The 24,068-nt window shown below is 37.3% G+C and overlaps 1 protein-coding gene across 1 annotated transcript in view; it reads left to right on the top strand.

The window, feature by feature from the left end:
* Positions 1-24,068, top strand: part of RNF17 (ring finger protein 17) — a 56,770-nt gene that overhangs the window by 11,677 nt on the left and 21,025 nt on the right. Inside the window, exons 6-15 of the mRNA XM_072405367.1 lie at positions 8,281-8,467; positions 8,686-8,875; positions 11,168-11,336; positions 14,664-14,854; positions 17,831-17,969; positions 18,390-18,543; positions 19,015-19,130; positions 21,440-21,560; positions 22,783-22,894; positions 23,768-23,968. Coding sequence (XP_072261468.1) covers positions 8,281-8,467; positions 8,686-8,875; positions 11,168-11,336; positions 14,664-14,854; positions 17,831-17,969; positions 18,390-18,543; positions 19,015-19,130; positions 21,440-21,560; positions 22,783-22,894; positions 23,768-23,968 — 1,580 coding nt within the window. The remainder of the gene's footprint in view (positions 1-8,280; positions 8,468-8,685; positions 8,876-11,167; positions 11,337-14,663; positions 14,855-17,830; positions 17,970-18,389; positions 18,544-19,014; positions 19,131-21,439; positions 21,561-22,782; positions 22,895-23,767; positions 23,969-24,068) is intronic.

Genomic DNA, 24,068 nt, shown 5'->3' with positions numbered 1-24,068 from the left:
TTTTTGACTTGTAAAGGGTTTTCCAACAGGTCTGAAGAGTTTAGTTTTTGGTCTATCTCAAAAAGTTACAGTGCGTTGCCTGTTTTGGATAGGATGGAAAAGGGTTAGAACCATTGACAGGTTTTGAATTCTGTAAAACGAACACTCAATCAGTTTGCCTTGACAAGTGTTGTCTCTGGGACAAAAGGTGATTGAAAATTCAATTGTATTAGTTGTCCTCAGACGAGGAAATGAGAGGAACTTTGTCAAATGAAACACTTGTTTCAGAAACGGCGTAAGAGGGTTTTCCCCTTTTAGGGTAGATTGTATAGTCAGTTGTGTTTTACAAGAGCCTTCAGTTCCAATTAAAGAATCAACCCAAATATTTATTTTTTGCCTTAGTATTAGGCCTTGTAGTCTCCTTCAAGGCAGTCCAATTTGCCCAGTTCCACTCTGGACCTCTGCAATGCAACATTTTTTGTGCGTTTTGCAGTAGATCTTTGTAATATGTATTTTAATAATGTGTACAAAAAATCCCCCAAAAAACATTCAGACGGCAAAAGGGTTAAGCTGGGACAACATAAAAGTGATACCTTGGTAAAATAAGACTGTATTTATAATGGTCTATTTATAATTCTTTCTGGTTTCTCTCTCTTATATCTTTGCAAAACCACCTTCTGTTACCTGCAAGCAATGGTGAAAGTCCCCTCATACTCTCCTGCACAATTTTACTCACTCCTCATACGTTTGCTTTTGTTATCCTGTGCATTTACTAGAGTTCAACAACTGTGAGATTAGGCTATGAAAGGCTGTGTCATCCATCTAACAAATTATACCCACAAAGACACTCCTTGCCATCACTTTATCCTTGTAATAAGAGGGGCAATTCCGCTCTCCTGAATGTCCTAACTATTACAAAAAACATTCCAGTTGCACATCAATAAACTACAAATACTTTTGGTAAGAACTGTGATTTAAAACTGTTCTCCAGGTGTCAAAAACTAATCTGAAAGCCAAGATACTCGCCTAATCCTCTCTAAATATACACAGCAGAGTATGTGGTAGAGATAAAGAAAAGGAAGCAATTAAACTTTCAATCATTTTCTCTTGGGTTTTTTAAATGGTAATATTTTGAGCAAGAGATAGTGGTGCATATTAATAACTTTTAAATATTCAATTGTGAAAAATAGCAAACTTTTTTTTTTTTTAAGAGGACAATCAATGGCACATGAGTGATCATGAGTGACTTTCAACAATAAATGTGTACTGTAGTCTTCTTCATGGAAAAATAGGACATCCCCTGAAAATAAGACCTAGGGTATATTTTGGCATTTCAAAAAATATAAGACAGTGCCTTATAATCGGGGAAACAGGCTATACTTATAATTATACAGCTCAGCTGATTGTTGCTGTGCATTTTAATGCACTCTGCATTTAAAGACAGTGTACCAGACCATGCATATGAACATACATTGATCTGTGTTCATTCAGATTTATATACCATATGTGTAAATGGGCCTTATTAAAGAATTCTAAAGTGGTCTGAATTATTCAAGTATTTATAGAATTCTTGGCCATTTTCATGTTTATTATTTATCTCCTTCCCTTGAGCTCAGTCCTCATACCATTTGGATCAGGCATAGGATCTCAGCTTCCAGGTAGTGTTTTAGATCACCCTTCCCTTGCTTATTGCCAGTGAGACTACCCAGAATAGTGATAGGCTGTGTGGAAGAGAACATCTCTCCTCCAAAGAGTACAAAGAGCTAGCTTCCTCTTTCTAGGGTTAATAGGTATGTCACAAGATCATCAAGTGAAATTAAAGGTGAAAAAAACTAACTTAGCTATAGTTTCTAAGGGCTGGTAAGGAGCACATTATTATTATTATTTTTTATTTTTTTTAGATTGGCTTTACTGTCCGAAGATGCCAAATGTGAAGGTTTATGGTTCTTTGATTTATACTTTTAGGCTATATGTACACAAACGCCTATAAATGCCCATACCGCCTTTGCATGCATTTATGAGAGTTTATAGTGCTTAAAGGTGTTTTAAAGCAAGCCTTAAATGTTTTTAAAAGCCACCAATGCTTTTTTAGGCGTTTACAAGTATTTCTAGATGTTTAAAACAGGTGTTTCAAACTTTGTAAACTCCTCAATTTGTTTTCAGTAGAAGCATTTATAAATGCTTGTAAACTCATACAAACACCCTATTACCCATTACCCATATTACCCATACGCAAGGCAGGGCTTCTTATGGCAAGTGACAGAGCAGTTGAGCACTATGGCTGTAATGTTAAAAGCTATAGACTGACTGCTGTTGTCTCCAGACCAGAGGTCACCAACCCACCGTGCTGCTTTCCACTAGTGGGCAGTGGCTCCTACAGGTGCACCCACCGCTTGGGGGGAACGCACCAACCAGAACTGCATACCATGTCTCTCGGAGACATCACAGGCTCAGGACAGTGGGTTGTATCCCTGAACACAACCCGCCCACTCTCCCATCGCAGGTCTGAGCGTGGGGTGGGTTCTTGCATTTTGATGCCCCCAGAGTCCGTCCATTTAGTGGTCCGCGACCTGCAAAAGGTTGGGGACTACAACTCCAGACACTACACCTTTGACAACTCCAGACACTACACCTATCTTTTAGTCTCTTTTGGAAGACGGAAGATGTCATCACAACTTCCTACTGGCAGCTTAAGTTTTAGGCCCACAATGTCACAGATTACAGATCTCTGTATGTGGTGTTCTAGGTAGGTGGTTCAGTTTACTAGATACACTTTAGGATGCATACAAATTGCTATTGTGCCATTTTATTGGTATTACAGTATTTATAGCACCAAACTATTACGCAGCGCTGCACATTATATGGGGTTGCAAATGACAGACGGATACAGGCTGTAATTTTCTTTTAAAGAAATGTACATGTTGCTGTATCCTATACATACAGTCATGGGAAATTGAACCCTTTATTTCTAAGGATATAATAATTTAAAAAAAGCTGACACCTAGCATGTTCTAAATTTATTTAAATCTATTCTCAGGTGTAAAACGCACAACAGATTCCATCATGACATTATTTAACAAGAATGAAGCCAAAATGGAGAAGCCATGTATGAAAAACTTAAGTACACCTTATGAATTAAATAGCTTGGAGATTCACTTTCTCAGCAATAACTCAAAGTAATGTATGCAGTTGAAACTGTAACAGCCAGTGTCTACCAGGTCAGGGGGAGATGGTTGGGGGAATGAAAATTACCTTGTGTGGGAATGACAAAATGTCTGGCTTGAGGTCAGATATTTCTGTTGTGAAGTAATCCCCAAATGAAAGTCAGGATTATCAAAAATGTGTGTAAAGGGGGTTTGGGGATGGAAGAGCGTTTAAAACATTATGTAAAGTAGCCCATGCTGCGAATACTGCCATTGTGAAAGGGGAACAGTCCATCTACTGCAACATAGAAGATGTTGGTATCTGTAATAGATCTCACAAATCCAACTGACTCTAAATGTGGAAGTTTTGCCTGTTTGTAGTGTGTGCCAGTCGAATTATCTGGATAATAGACAGGCCCCATAGTATAGAAAGTTCAGAGTGCCATTACATAGAATTCTGGCTGCAGGAGCATAATATATTTGGACAGGATAGCTCCCAAGTCCAGTTGTTTCAGGGTTTATTCAAGAAAAGTTCAAATGACAAAAAGCCTTACTTTCATCAGTTGACAGAAGACAGACTGGTATTTTATGTTTTAAAACATAGGTGTAAGCTGTCATTTGCAACCCCTATTTAATGTACAGCGCTGCGTAATATGTTGACACAATATAAATCTTATTTAATATTCGGAGATAAGATGAATGATTCTATTTGTCTTGCCTCTAAGATCACGACCAAGAATAATCCCCACTTGTTCATTTATGAAAGGGAGAAGAGGTAAGAGAGTCTGTTGACTAGTGTTTGGCATATTTTGTATCCCCATTAGGTAGAGAAATGGGTTGGCAATTGCTAAATAGGGTAGAATATTTACATGGCTTGGGAATAACAAAAATTTTGCCCAGTAACATATTATTGGGGGCTGCGTGGTCCTTGATGATTTTGAAATTTTGTCCTAAACTTCTCTTAGGCTTAGTCTACTTGCACTGCTACCCAGCATTTAACCTGAGGCTTTTAAAGCCCATGTTTGAAGTCCCCATGCATTCCATCTCATGGGCTAATCTTCACCGGGAAGTTTCCTTCAGGCACATTTATGAGCTTTATCTTGAACATTGCTTGCAATGTTTAAAAAATTGAAAGGCAGGATAAACGAGGTAAAACGCATAGAAACATAGAAAAACGATTGAAAACACTCCTATTGAACTCAATGGAGGCTTTTACAAGCGTTTTTAAGCTTTTTATGAAAGCTTCCATTGAAAACAATGGGGGCTTTTAAAAACGGTTTTAGCAGGACTTTGAAATCTGGAAGCCCCCTTTAATAAGGAGACTCCCAGATCTACACCACCCACCCTGAGGAATGAGTACAGGGGTACATAAAACCTCTTACTCATTCCCTGAAAGGGTTAAAACGTGTAGAAAACTGGACGATTCTTTAATGTTAAATTATTTTATTAAATGTGTGTGTGTTTGTGTAACTAAACTTTTTTTTTTTTTTTTTCAGGTTATCCCAATGACAGAATGATTCCCAGGGCTGCAGTCCTAATATGAACACAGCCCTGGGACGCCTCCTGACAGTGAGGGATCCCCGGGCACTAGGGGTTAAATGAGGACAAGGCTCTCCATTCACCTCTAGTGCTCTGTGATTGGCTGAGAAATAGGAAACCCTGATGAAAGCTCAAGCATCATCAGGATTTCCCTTTCCTCAGCTGATCGGGGAGCAGAGCAGTCAGCGGAGCTCTGCTATGCTGACAGCTCTGCTCCTCTGATTGCTCCCGCAGCCCTAGAGTAGTTGCATGTGTTTATAGATACAGAGGAGCTGTAGTATGTGTTTTAACCCTAAAAGGGTTAAAAGTAAAACTTTTATAAACGCTTATGTAAAACGCGTCATTGGTGTTTATAAAAGATTTTTAGTGTTTTAAAGTTAAGATTTAAAACGCTTGTAAATGTGCAAAAATGCATATAAACATGGTAGGAACGTTTTATATGCGTTTTTAAAACCGTTCATGTAGGCCCAGCCTTAGCATGGAGAAAATCATCAGTGGTGAAAGGGCATTCTGAAGCATCACCTACAGAGGAATATTAGTAGTATTAGAACTAGTTAGAGCTATTTCTTTTATGCGTGTAAACATATTGTTCATGTAGGAGTGAGTTTTGGAGTGTAGTCTGGGATTATGGTAAAGTTTCAAAAATATTTTTAAAATGGCTGAGCATTGTCTTGATTTCAAAAAAATTTTTTTTAGCTCAATTAGAATGCACACATTCCAAAAACATGCAATTAGGTTAAATGGCTTCCTTCAAAAATTGACCTTAGACCTTATTAAAGACATATGACTATGGTAGGGACAATAGGATGTGAGCCCTTTTGAGGGACAGCTAGTGACATGACTATGGACTTTGTACAGCGCTGCGTAATATGTTGGCGCTATATAAATTCTGTGTAATAATAATAATGGTAATGGAAGGGACACTCCTCGAGGTTCTGAGGTATATAACACATGACACATGCTTTCCATATTTGTTAAAGATTTCACAGTGGAGTTTTTTTTTTAGTTTTAATAGGCACTCCTGCCTCGCATTAGAACGTTTTGCAAGTGGGCAAGTTAACAAATATGGTTTATGTCAAGACTGTAAATGAACAATTTGTGTGAGGAAGTTGGAGGAGTTATGCAGGAAGTTGGTAAATCTCCAAAAGCAATAGATTCTGCATTTCAGAAGGCAGCCCATCTAAATTTCGGTGTGATCTGACCATAGCCTCAAGCCAGTTTTAGCCTAGAAACGTGCACTATCGAGATTTAATGCTGCAATATGTATTGTGTGCGTAAGAGTAATAACTGTAGTCTCTCTCATAACAATGGGGAACCCTCCATAGATACTCACATAGAGTCTATGCCACAGATGTTTAGGTCTAGATTTGGTAGCCAGAAGTAGACTTAACAGAAGATACTACTGGTATAAAAAAAAAGTGATTAAGATTCCATAACCACCATCCATACTTACTATAAAAAATGTTCTTTTCAGAAAAAAATATATAATTAATTTTAGTGCATGCAAACATTTATATAAATATATATATATATATAGTGCATGCAAACAATATTATTTTATATATATATTTAAACTAGAAGTGTCCTGAGTTGAGCTCCTCTTGGCATGCTCCTAACTTCTTAAATGGGGCACCTGGGCTACCTCAACCCAGGAAAAGCCCCGAACATGAACTTGATGGCCAAGGAACCCCTCCACTTTCTTTTTGCACTCCACGATTCTCATTACTGGCTTTTACAAAGATATGTCACACTGTCTTTTTTTTTTTTTTTTTTCTGGGAGTCTTATCAAATATTTTTTACCATATTTAGCAAAGGGAGCCTTTGAATATAAAAAACAATATTGAAATGCTTGGGTAAATCTGTGTTTAGTGTTAGATAAATGATGTTGGGCACACACTGACAGCATGCTCCATCAATCGAAAATAATGCACTTATGGCATATCTTGTCTTCACTACTTCACGGTAGCTAAAATTAAATTTTAGCCCTTCTGTTGCCATAACTGTAACTCTTATGGCCAAGGCAGTGAAAGGCAAAACTGAGCTTTTAAATTTAAATTGGAGCAAAACTATCTGTATAGTCACAATTTCCCCATTCCTATAGATTTTTCACACCATTATTACTCTTATGAAAGGGTCCCTTTTAAAATCAGTACCTAAAGAGGTTTAAGCTTAGCTTTATCCAAGGGAGGCTGTGCCAGCGACTTAGACCCCTCCTATTAGGCATTTCTTGGACATTTTTATTAAAGCTCTCCAAGGCTGGAGAATTATATACTTTCATCAGTGAAGCTGGGTGATCCAGCAAACCTGGAAAAAAATTCTTGAAAGTCATATGCTGTTTTCTAGCCTCCCTGGCGGTATTTCCGAGTGTGGCTCGAGGTTACCTTTCAGTACCAAAAGCGGTAACCCTGAGCCACACTCAGCTTGGAATTGTAAGGGGGAACCTTAAAGCTTACCTAGTCCTCACGGCTTTCTTTAGCGGTCCCCAGCATGTGAACGTTGGGGACGAGAGGCCAGGGGACGCAGATGCCGGGCAGGCATGGGACATGTGAGCGTGCGGCTGGGGGGCCGTACCAGGTGGGAAATATTTAAAATAATAGATATTTTTACATGTACTTTCACATTTAAAAATTCTTGTATAATCAGACTGCCAGGGAGGCTAGCAAATGTTTTGAATCCTGGACATGATCCATTCCAGGTTGGCTGGATCACCCAGCTTCACTGATAAAAGTGTATTCTTTCCAGCCTTGGACAGCTTGAATAAATCAGGCCCTTGGAGAGGAGAATATATGTTTTTAATTGCAGTGCAAATCAGCAAAATTGCAGGTGGCAAAAGAAAGAACAAAATGCTTTATTACTACTATTGTACAGTTCTTCTTCTACCATGCAATTATGGCTTCACTGTGAAATGAAGGAAATGTGTTTTTTCACACATGAAGTTGCTTTTGGACAACTATATGGGCAATAAGGAGCAGGTTTTTAATATATGGTTTTGCAGACTGTACGTCCACTTCAAAAGCTCAAAGCACCTTTTGCTTTAACCGTTACACTTTTTTTCTAAAGTTTCAAATACAGAACCGTACAACTGTAAATCCAAGAAACTTAAAAAGAACCAGAAGAAGGTTTTCAGTTCACCTTTTTGTCAAAAGGAAAGTGATCATGGCAAGTATTTTTTTTTTGGATTGATATACACTGATATACACTTTGGGGTTTGTTGTTCATTTTTTTTAAATAATAGATATACACTTTGGGACTTCATTAAAGTGAACCTGTATTGTCATACAATTAGTAATTTGCCCTAGAGCAAATGATGCCTATTTTGATCTATGTAGCTTTGTAGTTTTATTTTCAGGTTTTATTTCTCCAAAGTAATATTAGAAAGTATAGCTCTACTTGAATGGCTCATGCTGTGTGGAGTGCTTTGAAAAATGCTTTTTATGTAATGTAGTCCTACTTTTGTGTAATGTGATGTGTTGGGCATTGAATGGACTACCTCAATGGAATGCATGGGCTTTTTTTTTGTATTCATTGAAAATAAATTGCCTTACAGTCAAATTGGTAAATATTTAATGCCCATAATATGTATACAGTGAAGTAGAAGTAGGGTCCCCCATGAATACAAATGGCATACATTGTGTTTCTATTTGCAGGCACATCAGAACTCGTATACCTCAGCCACATTGTTAATCCTTGCAACTTTTATATCCACCGCATTTCTCAAAAAAAGCAGATGATCATGCTTGGACAGCGTTTAACTACACTGTGCCGTATGTGCAACCATTGTTCTCCCTATGATGTCTTGGAGTTAGGTGAATATATTTCATCTTGTTTTATGAGATGTAATTGTTGCTGTAAGTTATTAAAAATTACTGTCATAACTGTGCAAAGTCATAGATCTCTAAGGGCATTTAGATATGCACACTTAATCCAGCCTTCTTTGGGCAAAAGAATGAATGAACAAAGTGTTATATTCTGTATACAATCTAGTTTGATCGAAAATAATTCTGTGTTTTTTTGTTGTAAACAGGAGAAATAATAGCTCTTAAAAGTTCAAAACACCATACATGGTGCCGAGGAAGGATTACTGAGCTAATTCCTTTCGAAAGTAAATACTTCCAGAAACCTTGCGGCCCAATCAGATATCGAGTTGAAGATATTTCACGTATGAAAGTCTTTCTACTTGATTACGGTGATTCCGAGATATTAATTGTAACAAGGTAGGTTTTGTTAATTTACTTGGTAACCTAACATTTAGAAGCCTCACAGGCTAGAAATAGTAGGAAGTATTTGTTTCCATGTCCCAGGGGTGGCTGTCATCATCCTTGTTGATTAACTGCGTTGTCGCTAAGCTGGAACACTCACGGTTAATGCATTTTCGACATTCTTGGCTTTTAATTTGTGTTCATAAAACTAGAACGAGAATTTATTCATTTATATTGAGGGGCATTCACACTGCGTAATTGGAAGACCACTGTGTATATTGCTGCCTGTGCAAAGGATTGGACGCTTTATCAAAGAAAAGAGGAAAAAATGTAAAAATGTTTCTCTAGGGAATTTTCATATCTGGACCCCTGGAGCATCTGCCACACTTTAGTGTACAATGCCAGCAAAAAGCATTGACAGGTCCATAGAAACTGTGTTGACAGAAGAGATGTTATGTTCTATAAAAAGTCTGCCTGTCTGGGTTTACTTTTCCACTGTGCAGACTACTACCATCATTTATTTATCTGAAAATAAATAAAGGAATATGTAGATACATTTGTCAAAATGGGTACAAGTGTAAAAATGTCAACAAATGGGTTGTGTTCCATCCACTAGTGACAATGCCCATGGTCTAGAAAAGTGTTTCTCAACCAGGGTTCTGTTGAAACCTAGGGTTCTTCCAAATATTTCCAGGGGTTCCTTGAGCAATTTGTACCTCTCGGGTCAGATTCAGTGACACCAATGATCTTTTTGGCTATCTGTAGGGTGGCATTCATTCCAGTAGCCACCAATGTAAGATGTATTCTTCCTACTAACGACCACACTAATGAATTGTAAGCTGTAAATATAGTAATAAGGGTTTCCTAAAGACCTAAAAGTTTTCTTTTTCATTGGACAAAGTTTCATGAATTTGTGTCCCTCAGTGAGTTTTGTACTCGCCCTAAACATTTTTTTTTCCTTTCCTGGAGCGGGACATGGATTTCCCCCTTCTGTGCTTATAATAATTCTCATGGTACTGCTTTGCTACTAAACATATGCTTTGTTGATGTATGCAGGTAGACTGCCCTGTAATGTTTGTTCAGTCCTCGCATATTTAGCAGTATGACAGAAAGGTTCAAAACTTCCCTATTCCCTTAGTAGACTCTTAAGAAAGCAGTATTTTATGGTAAATAAAGTCAGGTTTTACTTCCTATAATTCTGATTTGTTCCCCATTATTAAAAGTGAACCAGCAACAATCTCATGAATCCTATGGAATGAGTTCCAGCTTATAGTTAAACAATATTTCCTTACACCAGATGCTGCATGTCAGAAATCCTCACATTTGTGAATTATACCCACATATACACTGATGTATGCATGCTATCCACACCTGTGACTTTATAATTCCAAAGGTGCAGATATTTGTGCATGTTTCCAATCACTTGGCCCAAAATGTACTTCTCTGTTCCAGATAAAAAAATAATAAAAGACAGAACAGCATGCTGACACTTGTGTGTTTCTCTGGGTAGATACTAGAGCTGCAAGAGAAGTCCATTCTAGGGGATTTCTGACAAAAACATACAACCTGAAGTATGGAAACCTTGTTTAATACCAAACTGGAACTCTGTTTCAGTGGTATGGGTGGTGTTGGTTCTCCTGTGTGTTGAATCAATGGGATTTATTTGCTATTGGGATAAATTCTGTTAACATGACAGAGTAAATTGTCCCCTTCCAAGGGATGTTACTTGATATCACTTAAACCATCCAGTTGTTCCAGGAAAATCTTGTTTTCAGATCTGTTTGAAAGGTGATATAAAAAAAAAAAAGTTCCTTTAGCAAATCAACCTCATTGTGACTGACTTCCAAATGATTGAGTAAGCAGTGGAATGGTATTTACAATTTTAGGACAATTAAAACTAGTAACTATAGTAATAATAGATATAAGATGTAGTAATTTCATCGGTTTCTAGTGCAGTGATATTAAGAGTTTTGTTTGTAAAGCACCAACTATCCTTTTTTCAAAAGGATTCCTACAGAAACAAATGCAGTCTGTGCTTAACAATTCATGTACAAATGCATGTTTTTTGAGATACAAAAATATGACCCTATTACCTTCTCTTTGTTGTGCAAAATAATATCCCAATAGTCTGACATTCCTACTGCTTGCATACCTTATTTACCTCCCTAGCCGCACTTTTTTGCTGTCATAACAAAGTAAAATGCAGAGTAGAATAGGGTGAAAAGTGTGTGTGTAGTGGTATCTGAATTGTTTAATGATGCAGTTGTCCTATAATCATTTATTAATTGACATGTTTTTTTTTTTTAGATTCACAGGAGCTGACTTAAGGAAAGGTGATCCAGCTTCCTTCTTTCAAACTAAAGTAAATGACTTGTGCCCAATTTTGACAAAAATGGACTTGTTTGAAGATGAAAGGTTAAGACTAATGGATCCTTTTGCAATTCATTGCTCCCTGGATATTGTTCCTCCAACTCCTGTAAGTTGCTTTGTTCCTATCAACTTTCAGCAGTACTAGAGATTTCAGAATTCTTCTATGGTTCATTGAGGGGCACAGAAATCTGATGCTATTTGGATATGATTTCAAATGATGACACTAAGCCAGCCTAAGCTTTTCCCTCCTTCCGCCAGCATGCCTCAGTTTGCTAGTAGTCTAGGAGGTTAGACATCTTTCCTTTTACTCTGCTGTTTTTTTTTTTCATTTCTCTCAAGATTTTTTCATTTTTGTTGGCCTTTAAGCAAATTCTTATTATGCTGCAAGAGTGGACATCACATTCATCTTTGTAGATAACTTTCTGCAGGGTCATGTGAAAATAAAGACTTCAACTTGCTGCCCAATTAAGTGTCCTGGTCACCTCTGACTATTGGATCCACTACTATATTATTATTATTGTTATTAATAAACAGGATTTATATAGCGCTAACATATTACACATCCCTGTACAATAAATAGGGGTTGCAAATGACAGGCGAATACAGACAGTGACACATTGACCATATGTTTGGGTTATGTGAGTATCTTAATCCCAAGTGGGGGCTTTGTCAATCTTTCATGATCCAATTGTCAAAAACCATCTCACCACGGCAGTCTTGTCATTACAGAGGTTTTGGCTTCCTCTTAGACTCTTAGATTTACCATAGGATACATCAACCATCAAGAAGGAGCAAAATAACTTGCTACTAAAAAAGAGTAGAGTACATCCTGTTTCAGGACCAGACAAACAAATTATGATCTCTACCGTAGTGTAAGTACCTTCCGTCACAAGGATTGACTTGCATCCTGATTTTCACTTTCTGATATGGCAGTTGAAGCCTAGATTTTGAAAGATTGAAGTACATAATAAGCCCATAAAAGTGGTTTGTATTACCAAAGCCGGTCCCAGTTGTCTGTGTCTATCCCATCTGCCCTGATACCTTTCTTCCATCACATTTATATCTTGATGGAACCTCTCCCCTTGTTCCTCACAGAAATCGCCAAGGTTTTTGGGAAATTTATGCTCGTAGTAGCTCCCAAATTTTTAAAGTTTAAGAGCAAGTTTTGTACCAGTTCTTCATAATTTTGTTCCTTATGGGTTACCCAAGAACAGAGGTAGGCAAACCCGGCCTTTAGGCCAGATACAGCCTAGCAGGTAGTTTGCCGATTTGCAGGTAGTTTGCCTAATCTCGCGGAGGAGCTGGAACAAACTACTGGAGCCGCTCTTGAGCCTCCGTGTTGTGGCTCCCTTCCCTATTTATCGTGGCCGGCGTAACACTTCCGCCGCCGGGGTGAATAAGGAACATTCCCTCTCCTCTGTATGCATTGCAGAGAAAAGGGAATTCCCTTCAGGGGATGTTCCTGGTGGGGGCGTAGCCATTAGAGCGGGAATCGAGAGAGAGTCTGGCCTAGTGCGCTCCTGCCTACCACTGAAATAGCCTAGCGGCCAAAAAAGTTTGCTTGCCTCTGCCCAAGAAGTTCTTGACAATCATGACATAGCTGTGCCAAGCAGAAGCTTCAGTATCGGTCATGTAACTTGTGAAGTTTTACTCGTTTATCAGTTTCTGAATCTGGAGTCCATCAAAGATTCCTGCTTTTACTTTTCAGTACCCAATCCAGGAGGGAAGACTCTACAAAATGTATTTTAAGCAGTTGCCTTTCTTGTTCAGAGCTCTAACAAATTGTTTCATTAATCCCAACTTTATGTTTAGCGGAAGGAGAATGATTTTTTTTTTTTTTCTTTGTGAACCATTGGCTCATTAACGATGTTCGCTGCACCTTTTTTTCATGTTTTCTCTTGGATGTCATGTTCACCTTTTCTAGTGATCCTGCTTTTCTCTACTATCCCACAAGTAGATGAAACATGGGAACTTTATGTATCCACTTTGCTGTCCAAACTGGTGTTCATGACAGCAAAGCTTTTGTAAGACCATTTTGATATTTTCATATTCTTCTTTAAGTTTTGTTGAGTGACCAATTGGAATTGATTTATAGCAGTTGCCATTATGCAGTAATACAGATTTCAAACTTTGAGTGGAACTGTCTATGAAAAGCCGCCAGTCTTCTGCTCGGTATTCTGGTACTCCAATATGGGCTTTGCTGATTCCAAATCGGTACTCCCACTTATCTTGTAATGTTTAAAACATTTTACATTCACAGCACAGCTCTCGCCATACCATTAGTACACCAAATTTCAAACTTTTCCATTTTCCATTTTTCCACTGACGTAGACACTGTACACAAGTTTTCCATACCATGTGGGGAGCCCAATACCTATCTTGGTCCCACAGTTTAATACCAAAATATGCAAGATATGCTTGTTTCACAAATTCTGTAATGTTTCTTCTTGTTTTTGTTGAGAATATTCACCACAAATGTAGCAAAATACATCAGGGGTCATTTAAACAACTTCTTGATGAACTCATATTTCTGTAAAAAAAAAAAGAAAATGTATGAATAAAAAGAAGACAAATGAAAGTTTTGTAAAAATAATGCTACATTTAATATATAAAATGCAAAGCATCAGTGTTTTGCAATTCAATGCCAACAGCCTATTCAATGAAACTGATGTCATTTCTGGATTCAGCAGACCTGAAATACACTAAATATATTGAAAAATCCTTGGCAAGTGGGAAAAAAAATTCTTGTTCAGCTGTGTAATCATTAGAAATTGCAAAAACATTAAGTAGAATACATAAATTCATGGTCTGTTACTTTTAAAACATCTATATCTAACATCTAAAGGGGGGGAAGTTGATTTTTGGCCTTGATGTCTTGTGTACTATTTTGTACTTTCGAGTTGAACATACAGTAAATGGTTATTTGTGCATTATAGTTTGCCACTAGTAGATGATGCTATATGTTTGTGTAAAGTGTAAAACCAACTCTATATCAAACTGCAAGACTTTGTTACACACTTTACATGAGCTCAAAATCTTCTAGTGGCGGGACCTGAGTATAAATCAAGATATGTTTTACAATAGTATTTTTAGGGGGGGGGGGAAAAAACGTTATTTTTTTAATGGAAATTCTCAATATATTTTCAGTGTTTATTAAATGAATTACCCTAATTGATGTCACCGCAGATGTTCCGTTCAGGTTCTGCTGTTATAGGATAACTACTCTGTGTCTCCCAATTGTTCTCCTGATTTGTTCTTGTCACACTTTTATTCAGTAAAGATTACAAGCAGCAGTGCCAGGCATGTTCACAGCTTCTCTGAGACACTAACAGTAGTTGCTGAGGTACAGAATTAACAAAAATGTATATAGCTAAGTATATTTAGTTAGACTTTGCATCATTAAGTATATGCTTCACATTGTATTTTTCCCTAGGATGGAGCATGGACCAGGGAAATTAGAAATCAGATTCTCAGGATGATAAATAACAAATGTGTACAAATGAAAGTTCTCAGAGAAGAGAACAAGATTCTAATTGTTGACTTGAAGAAACCCCCCACAAGTAAAATAAACAGTGATATGCCAGTCTCCCTTCGAGAGTCTCTAGTCTTCTTGGAAATGGCAAGGTAAGTGGCTGACTGTCTAACATTATGGAAAAAATGTAAAGTGATATTGTAGAAATCCTTTATTTCTTGCCCATTGAGGGACCTGTATGGATAAAGAAGTAAAAAGTGCTTTCAAATAACACTTTACACCAGAACAGCTTAGAACTGTATTTTTTCCCCATCCTCCAGTTATTTGTTAACCCCCTAACCGCTAAGCCCGTAATTTCTCGCACTAAATATTTTTGCTCTTTTGGATAACCCCGTATTTTTTCGCCTACACTAAAATCCCCACTTACCTGGTCCCGCTGTGCTAATCCAGCCTCGGTTCCGTGTTCCAGCGTCGTCCTCCAGCGTCGGGTGTCCCTCTCCTTAAAAGAAAAAGCCGGCCGGCTTAGAGGAGAAAGCCAGCTGGCTTTCTTTTCTAAGCCAGCCGGCTTCCTCTCCCTCCTCTCCCTGTCCCTGTCCCTATCCCTGTGCCTCTCACTGTCCAGCGTCGATCGCTGGACAAAAAAAAAATACTCACCTTCTCCCTCCGCTCCTCCGGACACGTCTGTCCTCTTCGGTGTCCAGCCGGCGAGTGCAGAGACGATCACCGGGGTTTCCCGGTGACGTCGCTGCGTGCGTCGGCGCGGGAGGGAGGCGGGGCGGCAAATTCAAAATTTTGCATTGAGTTCCTTTGTATTGAACTCAATACAAAAAAGCTGTATTGAGTTCAATACAAAGAAATCCTTATATAATATATATATATATTATATAAGCTACTGTACATTACATTTTACACTTTTTTTTTTTTTTAACTTTTTTTAGTTTTTTTTAAAGATTTTTTTTTTTTTTATGTTTTATAAAAAAAAAATTTAATTATTAAATTTATAAAATTTTGGACATATTTTGGTGAGTTATGCGGTAATTCGGTGAATTAGAGCCTACAATCCAAAATAAATTTCCATGCAAAAAATGTAACACTTTTTGCATGGAAGTTTGGAAAGAATTAGAATACCCTGCATTTGCGTACGCGTCCCTCGGCGATTCCTGGTGATGCGCGTGCGTGCGCCCGTCGATGAGGGTCGTAGCGGAAAATTCAAATTTTTTGTATTGGATTTAATACAGAGTCCTGTATCCAATCCAATACAAAATAATAGAAAATATATTTATGTGGTTTTGTCTATAGGTATGTGACGGACACTAGGGAGGTGTTTTAGAAAAATATATTACTATACATTATACCGAATTATCGCATTTTCCATTTATTTATGTGTTCTTGTTTAAGCTGATTTTTGTGTTTTTCCTTTAATTTTATTAAAAGTTTTTTTTTTTTTTACATGATTGTGTGTTTCAAACATTTTTTATATTCATGATATCTACTAGAACCCTATTCGGACATATTTCTGTAAGTTACAGGTCTACAATTTAAAAAAAAAAAAATTTCATGAAAACCTGTGACGCTTTTGGAACAGAAATCTAGAAATCAGTGTAACGCTCAGGTGGTTAATGCCCTAGGAAAATAGTCTTTGTTTTTGTTTTTTTGAAGCTTCTGTTGTTTTTGAAAAAAAAATGTTAGGCTGCTTCAACCTAGACATTTAAGTAAGATGTTTTACCTAATGAAATGCAGCTATCCAGTATGGCCATCTTTAGTTTGGGTTTTGTGCTACATTGCGGGCTGAGCCTGGAGGTGACATCTTGTATTGGGCTCTGTTGTGGTGCTTTCTAAATTTTCACTTCGATAGCTGCAAAGAGGTAGCTCCATAGTTTTAAGCCTGTGTAGATAGCTGAAAGTGTGTTTAATTTGCAAAAACAGAGAGGAGAACAGGAACTGCGTAACTATGGCTTCTTGTTTGATATTTTACGGTACTTGTGCTTTCCTAGGGTCATGTTAGGCTGCTTAGATCGCCAAGACCTTTCCCTTGAATCTTTTTTTTGTTTTTTTTTGGTTTGTTTTTTTTTAGTATAAAAGTTGGAAATACTACAGAAATCCATGATGTATTTGCTATTTCTGCACCCACTTGTGCAGAAAAACAGTTTTTATTAGTTTATACTTTGCCACACTTTGTAATTTATAAGTGTTCTAATGACTACTTCCATTGACCCTTCAATCGCTACATAAAACAAATGTCTGTGTGGGTCATTAGCTTTGTTATGTTGGGATGCTACTGGGGGAAAAAAAGCATTTTTCACGCAAAAATGCTTATAAAGAAGACTGCTAACACATGTTCATCTATTCCTATTCTTTGCAATGCTGGGTTCCTGTCCAGCTCCCCTAATTTTATATTCCAAAGCTGCCAAATCCACTAATAAGATTTTTTTTCAGCATAAAGGTGTGCCACCACTTTCCAGTCTAAAGGTCTTGCAATCTCTGTTCAAAAGAGAGTCCCAGACAGACTCGAGCTTCATTATTTGCCCCAGCCTTGTTTGCAATTTACATGCCAGTAGATCTGGCACCTAGCCAGTCAGTATAGCTGAAGATGGTGCCTGTGATGGAACTGGGACATATAAGTAGTTAGTATTCATGGTTTAGTCCCATTTTAAGATGCTCTCTGTAAACTGTCAAATGTAACATGGTCTGATGAACTGATTTTCCATTTAGATCATGAGGATGACTAGTAGTTTTTTTGTTTGTTTGTTTGTTTGTTTTTTTTTTTTTGTTTTTGTTTTTGTTTTTTTTTTTTTATTATTTAAACCTGAGATGGAGATAGCAGCATTATACGCTGTTAGAAGAATGTGGGCCAGTGGATGCAGAGTGACTGTCTGTATCCACTGTTTAGTGCCAGATACTACAGGCACAAGGGGGACCTACACAATAATATGCAAATGGTTTTGATGTCTGGCCAGTTCAGTGTATAGTAAAGTCAATTTTTAAATGTTATGTTTACCTAGTTTGTTGTTTCCTTTCCAGCCAGCAATTGCAGTGACTGTTTTTTCTTTTTTTTTCTGGTGCATAAAAATTAAAAAATCTTGGTTAACTGGTTAATTTGGTTAAGATATTTTACTTATTTTTTTTAGATTTCCCTCTCAAGTTCCAAGTACATATGAAAATTCACCTGTTGCTCAATATAAAGATCAAGAGTTACCAAGTAACATGACTGAAGTTGTTGTTATTGTCTGCCATATGAATGATCCATCTGATTTCTACATTAATGTGGTACATTTTTTGTTTTTATAAAAAGCACAGTGCAGTGTTACACATTGATCTAATATCCCTTTAAATCTATATGAAAGATAAAATGTATAATTTGATTGATCTGGTTGCTGAAAATACCATAACTGTGCTTTATTGTTTTATGTAAATCAGACTCTTTACAGGTGTGTTGAAGGGCAAACTTGCATGCAAATGCCTTTTAATAGCACTGTTATGTTTTTGGAACTTTAAAAATATGCATGGATATTTTATTTGCTGTATCTATTCATGTAAACATTAAGATGGTGATAGCAAAAGACTGACTTAACATATATTTTCATTGTTTATTCAATTAAACAAATAAAGGATGTGAATGCAAAGCACATATCCGAAAAAAGTGTTTGCACACAGCTGCAAAACTAAAGATTCTTTGTTTTACTTCAGATTGGTGAATCAGAATACATTAGGGTAGTAAATAGGATCCAAGATGTATACAACAGTGAGGAAACCGATGACTGGAAGATTGCTTTTCCAATAATTGGTCAATCGTGTGTTGCAAAGTATGAGGATGACCAGTGGTACAGAGCTGAAATCATTGGTAAGGTGCAGGGATTCATGCAGGATCTTTTGTATATTAGAATTTTCCTGACTATAAATAAACCTGCTTAGTGAACGCCCTCCTTTTATTCTTTGTAAATCCCATCTATCCATTGAACTAATAATCTGGTGCTGCACATTTTAGTTTTATGGAAGAAAAGCACTTTACTAATGTTAATGTTGTAAAATTTGTAAAAATTCTGTATAGTGTTTAATAATACTGATCTTCTACCAGGGTTTCTTAAAGCAAATACATTCTATTCTATCCCTAGCCATTAAGGTAACCCTTACTCTACTAATTTATTATTAAATCTAACAGATTGCTCAATCAGATTGGTAATGTGTATCCAAGGTTAAGTAGTTGTTACATATTAGTTATGCTCTATTAACACAAATTAGATAATTGTTTTTTTACTTTTTAATGTTACTCTTTATTATAAATAGAGGTATAATCTCCTTTTCCCAATTTTAGGATTACCCAGTTCTCAAGAAGTTGACATTAGTTATGTAGACTTTGGAAATGTTTCCAGAGTCAGTGTGTCAAAATTAAGAATTTTGAAAGAGGAATTCATGTCGTTACCACGTAAGGTAAGTTTGTTTTTCTGTGATTTGAATAGTATTGATGGCCTTGAATTCTTTATGTTTGAGTATTTGAAGTATATACCCCAGTAAATATATTATTTTATGTTTGTAAAGAGTGAGGAAGCGCCAAACTCCTTTTTATTGTTATCTGTGATTTTAATGAGATTTCCACTTCACGTTTTCTTCTGCTTTGCAACTTTGTCACCTGGCAGGAAGTGAATGTAAATCTACAATGAAAGCAGATACAAAAATAAAAATAGGTTTTTAGTAAAGTATGGGAAGTTCTTGTGTCATAGTCTTGGTAGAATGTCATATGTAATATTTGACACCCTGCGTCTTTAAGAATGCATCTCCCCACTGTTGAGCCACATGCAGCTTTGGTCTGACTAGGTCTACCCTTATTGACTTTGGTTGGCCTCAGCAAGTTGACCCTCACCTGCTCTCAGCTGTCCATGTTTCATGTCAGCTGTCAGACTTCACCATCTGCAGGAGAAACTGTCTATTTTTTAGTCGATACTTGTCATACTTGGCTGTGCAGTTGAAGTTATTATAATACAATATTTATATTGCCGACGTATTACGCAGCGCTTTACAAAGTCCATAGTCATGTCACTAGCTCTTCCTCAAAGGGGCTCACAATCTAATGTCCCTACCATAGTCATATGTTAATGTCTTGATGTTAATGTTTACGTATGTTAATCTTTTTAATACAGTCTAAGGTAAAATTTGGGGGTAGCCAATTTACCTAACTGCATGTTTTTGGAATGTGGGAAGAAACCGAAGTACCCGGAGGAAACCCACGCAAGCACACGGAGAACCTGCAAACTCCATGCAGATAGTGTCCTGGCCAAGATTTGAACCTGGGACCTAGCTAGCGCTGCAAAGTCCAGAGTTCTAACCACTTAGCCACCGTGCTGCACGAATTTACATAGAGTATCGTGGGGAAGCCAGGATTGTTATGAGAAAGAAAAGTGAAGCAATACCCGAAGAGCTGCCTTTTTTTTTTTTTTCCCCCTCCCAATATATAACTAGATCAAAAGGTCATTCTTTTGTATGTGAGTATTTCATACTCTACTACAAAGTGCATTTCCAAAAGTAATTTTTCAAGTTGTGGGGTTATCAATCAGGTTTTGAATATTAAAATGTGTCCTGCTGATAAGACGTTGGTTTAGGGTTGAGGTAATAAAGTATCCCAGTATACAAACAGGCAATGCAAAGCACTTCACATATTACAAATGTAACTATTTTTTATCGTGTTAGAAGCACTGGGTGCTTCTTGTGTTTAGTGTGCTGTGCATTGTAGCACTCTTGAAACTGAAAAGTGTGAAAGATTGGGCCTTACTCTGGCTTCTCATTCTGCCTACTTTATGTGGCTCAGACAGACCACAGTGCAAGCTCAGCATCTTAATGATCAGGATCCTTCCTGTCAATGTGCACTCTAGTAGGTCTGTGAGTGCTTTTCTGGACTTTGAAATTACAATGGTGAAAAGGCATACAGTATGCAGTGTAACCTGCTGCTAACCAGATACCACAGTACACCTTCATATTCCATAACGTGTGAATTCAACACCTTGACCAGTTAGGACTGTTTGGATGGCACATAGGGAACCTCCGCAATATTAAGTAGTTGCTGTTAGTATTTTGTTTGATCAGTGCACGTGCATAACAAGATTTCCAGGGTTAGTGATCTTCTATCTTGTGTCAATGGATGCCTTCTTTTCCAAAGTAGACACACGCAGGAAGGAAAGCCACAAGGGCAAAACCTTTGGTCAAAATTGTTTCTCGACCAGGATTCCAAGGAATCCCAGAGGTTCCTAGGGGTTTCCTAAGCAATGCCTCTCAGGTCAGTTTACCTGACACTAATACTGTTTTGGGCTATTTTGTAAGGGTTACATTCTTCCCACTGGCCAGCAATGTAAGAAGCATTCTTCCTAATAACCACGTTGCTCATATTCCAGAACTTTGGCTACAGTAATTATTGAATGTTTCCACAAAGACCTTAAGGTTATTTCAATGATACTCCAATGTTAAAAAGGGTGTTAAACACAGCCTGTCGTCTTCTGTTTTTGTTTTTTCTGTTGTTGTTTTTTTTTTTTTGTTTTGTGCCTCCTCTTGTAAATGTCTTGTAGAATAAATAAGCAAGGTTTTAAGGTCTGTTTAGTCAAGGTGTAAATAATTTACCTCCTTTTATTCACAAATTCTTTTACCAGTCCTGTCATATAGCTGGCACAGGGTTTTTTTTTATTTATTTAGAAAATTAAAAGTTTTGTGGCCATGTATAACATGATTAACTTGTTATGTCTTCTTCTTTATAGGCAATTAGCTGCAGGCTGGCATATGTTCAACCTTTACATGAGGCTACTCAGTGGAGTTCAGAGGCATGTCAATTATTTGATGAACTTACTTCTTATAAACAACTGAAATGTAATTCCATAGGTATGTTCTAATTATTAGCACCACCTTCTAAATAGGTGACCCTCAGTTTTGGATAACATCTCATGTCAAAACATAGTTAAAGATCATACAATGCAATATATATTTTGGTTAATAAAGTTTGTTTATGAAACTTACTGGCTTTTCTCAATGTTTTAGAAACTACAGCTTTTTATCTACTGAGGGACACAAAAAGTTTAATACCTTCCAGTTATGCTGTCAAATTCAGAAGGATTGGATACTGTTCAAAAAAAAAATGTATGCCAGCTCCTATTAACTCCCCCACTGCACTCATTTTCAGTTTTCTTTGGTCCTCTTTGGAGCTTCACAACTGTTGACATTGCTTTTGCACATATCTATCTCTAAAGATTGTGAGTAGGCTGGATCTGCTCCTGTTTAAGGATTATATATAATACTTGTGGCGTGTCTACATTAGCTTTTATTTCTAAATGCCAGTCTCCAGTCCTTCTGTACATGTGTACATGACCGTATACCCCAAGACCTTTTTACTTTTAAAATAAATATTTTATGAGTAACTACAAAAGTCTGCAGGGACAATTATTTAAAACCCCTACCATTTTATATGGTTTAGGCTTTTGTTCTTTACTAGAGTTAACCTTTTTCAAGACTGTACTGTAGAAAAATTGGGTTTGCATCTAAGGTGTACAGAAGTGTCATAGTTTTTGTCTTTGTATTTCTGTATTTTTAGTTTAAAGTGTGTCTAATACAAGAAAGAGGACAGGTCACCAAGCAGACTCCCTGTTCAGTTCTCAGTTTCCTAATGTCCTATCTGCCATCTAAATTTGGATAGTCACTAGAAGAGTTAATTTTGTCAGCTGCACACCTATGACTGAACTACCCACATCTATTCCCCCCCCATCCTTTTGTAAGCTTCTGGAGACTGCTATCTACCTGACTAGAAGCTCTGCTCAAGAAACTTTTGCTGCTTTCCCAACATACAACTATGGGGCCAAAAAGCAGGGTTAGGCCCAGGTCATGGTATCTGTATCTGTAGATGTTGTTGCCACCTAACTGGCATGTTTGTAGTAGGAGACACTATACCTGGCCTACGTTTTGACTTTTTGTTTGCCAGTGTCCAATGCTCTTTAAGGTGGTAGTATAAACTAGAGACACTGTATCTTTAGTGAAATTTAGGAAAATGATTTTGCATTTTTCCTTTTTTTTTTAATATTACCTGACAACTGTTTTTTTGTGAATTTGTTAGGTATGTTTTTAAACGATAAGCTGTCAGTTGAGCTTTTTGATGTCGATCCAAGAAGTGTGATGAGCATTAACACCATTCTTGTTAAGAATAATGTTGCTTCTTTTATACCTCGGTAAGTTTCTGTTTCTGCCTTTACTGTACGTGAATCTTCACTGTTTTGAGTACATAATAAACAAACTACCCCACCCCCAAGTCTTATACTTACCCCTTTATGCTTGTTCTAGATCCACAGCTAGTCAAACAGCCACTACCTCCCAGTTGGTCCCACTTATTCAGTCTGTGTATAATTCTTCACAGAAATAAATTATATATTTTCTATTTTTTCACAATCCATAATCAGTGACTGACTTGCTGGGAAGTTATGTAGCAGATGAACATTTCCTTATGGACTGCAGAAAGGATCTGTGAAAAGGTAGCATCTTAAAATAAAGCCATCTGACAGGTGGGCCGCGGCTCTGGGGGGTGCAACCCCTAGTGGGGTCAGGTCCCCTGTATGTATCGCAGGTTCGGGGCAGTGGGCGGTTGTGTCTCTGGTTTAGACATGCGATGGGACAGTGGGTGGGTTCTGGGATCATGACATCACTCTGGGGGTATCTTCCCGTTGAGTGACACATGGCTTCCTGCGCATGGGCAGTCCCGGGTCTGTGCATTTAGTGGTCCATGAGCTCCAAAAAGTTGGGGTTGCCCTAAAAAATCTGTACATCAAGAACATATGATGATGCATAAATATTTGTAGCATAATATTTAAAGAGTTTTCGAAGTGCAACACTGATAATACTTGTCCAATTTAAACAGAGGTAGCCATCAATATATATATATATATATATATATATATATATATATATATATATGGATGTTTCAGATGTGGATGTGATGTTTCAGGCTTCCTTATCATCCTTTGCAGGTTATACTTCAGTGTATTGAGTACTCTTATCCTATTATATAGAATTATATTCTATTCTATACATGTAATATTTTAATTTAGTGTCCCCGGATCTGGTGATCCACATCTGCCTCTGAAGGAAGTGTGGGATACAGTTTTGGACCTTCCACATGACTCGGTGGAAAAGTGCATAAGCACGATCTCTCTATCTGAGCGTAAGGAGCTTGATGTCTATATCAGTCATGTGGTGTCTCCTGGCAAGATATTTGTACAGTGGCTGTCCACAGAAAACATTCTTAAGAGGTAAATGCATGCACACTATACATAGGTAAATAGATTATTGGTAAGTTGCTTACTGCGCATCAGATAAAAAAGCATTAAATACCAGTTAATAACTTCATGT

The sequence above is a fragment of the Pyxicephalus adspersus genome, chromosome 1, assembly GCF_032062135.1.
Source record: "Pyxicephalus adspersus chromosome 1, UCB_Pads_2.0, whole genome shotgun sequence".
In the NCBI taxonomy this organism is placed as follows: Eukaryota; Metazoa; Chordata; class Amphibia; order Anura; family Pyxicephalidae; genus Pyxicephalus; species Pyxicephalus adspersus.
Note: the sequence above shows the minus strand (reverse complement) of the source record. Positions and strands in the feature narration are given on the sequence as shown.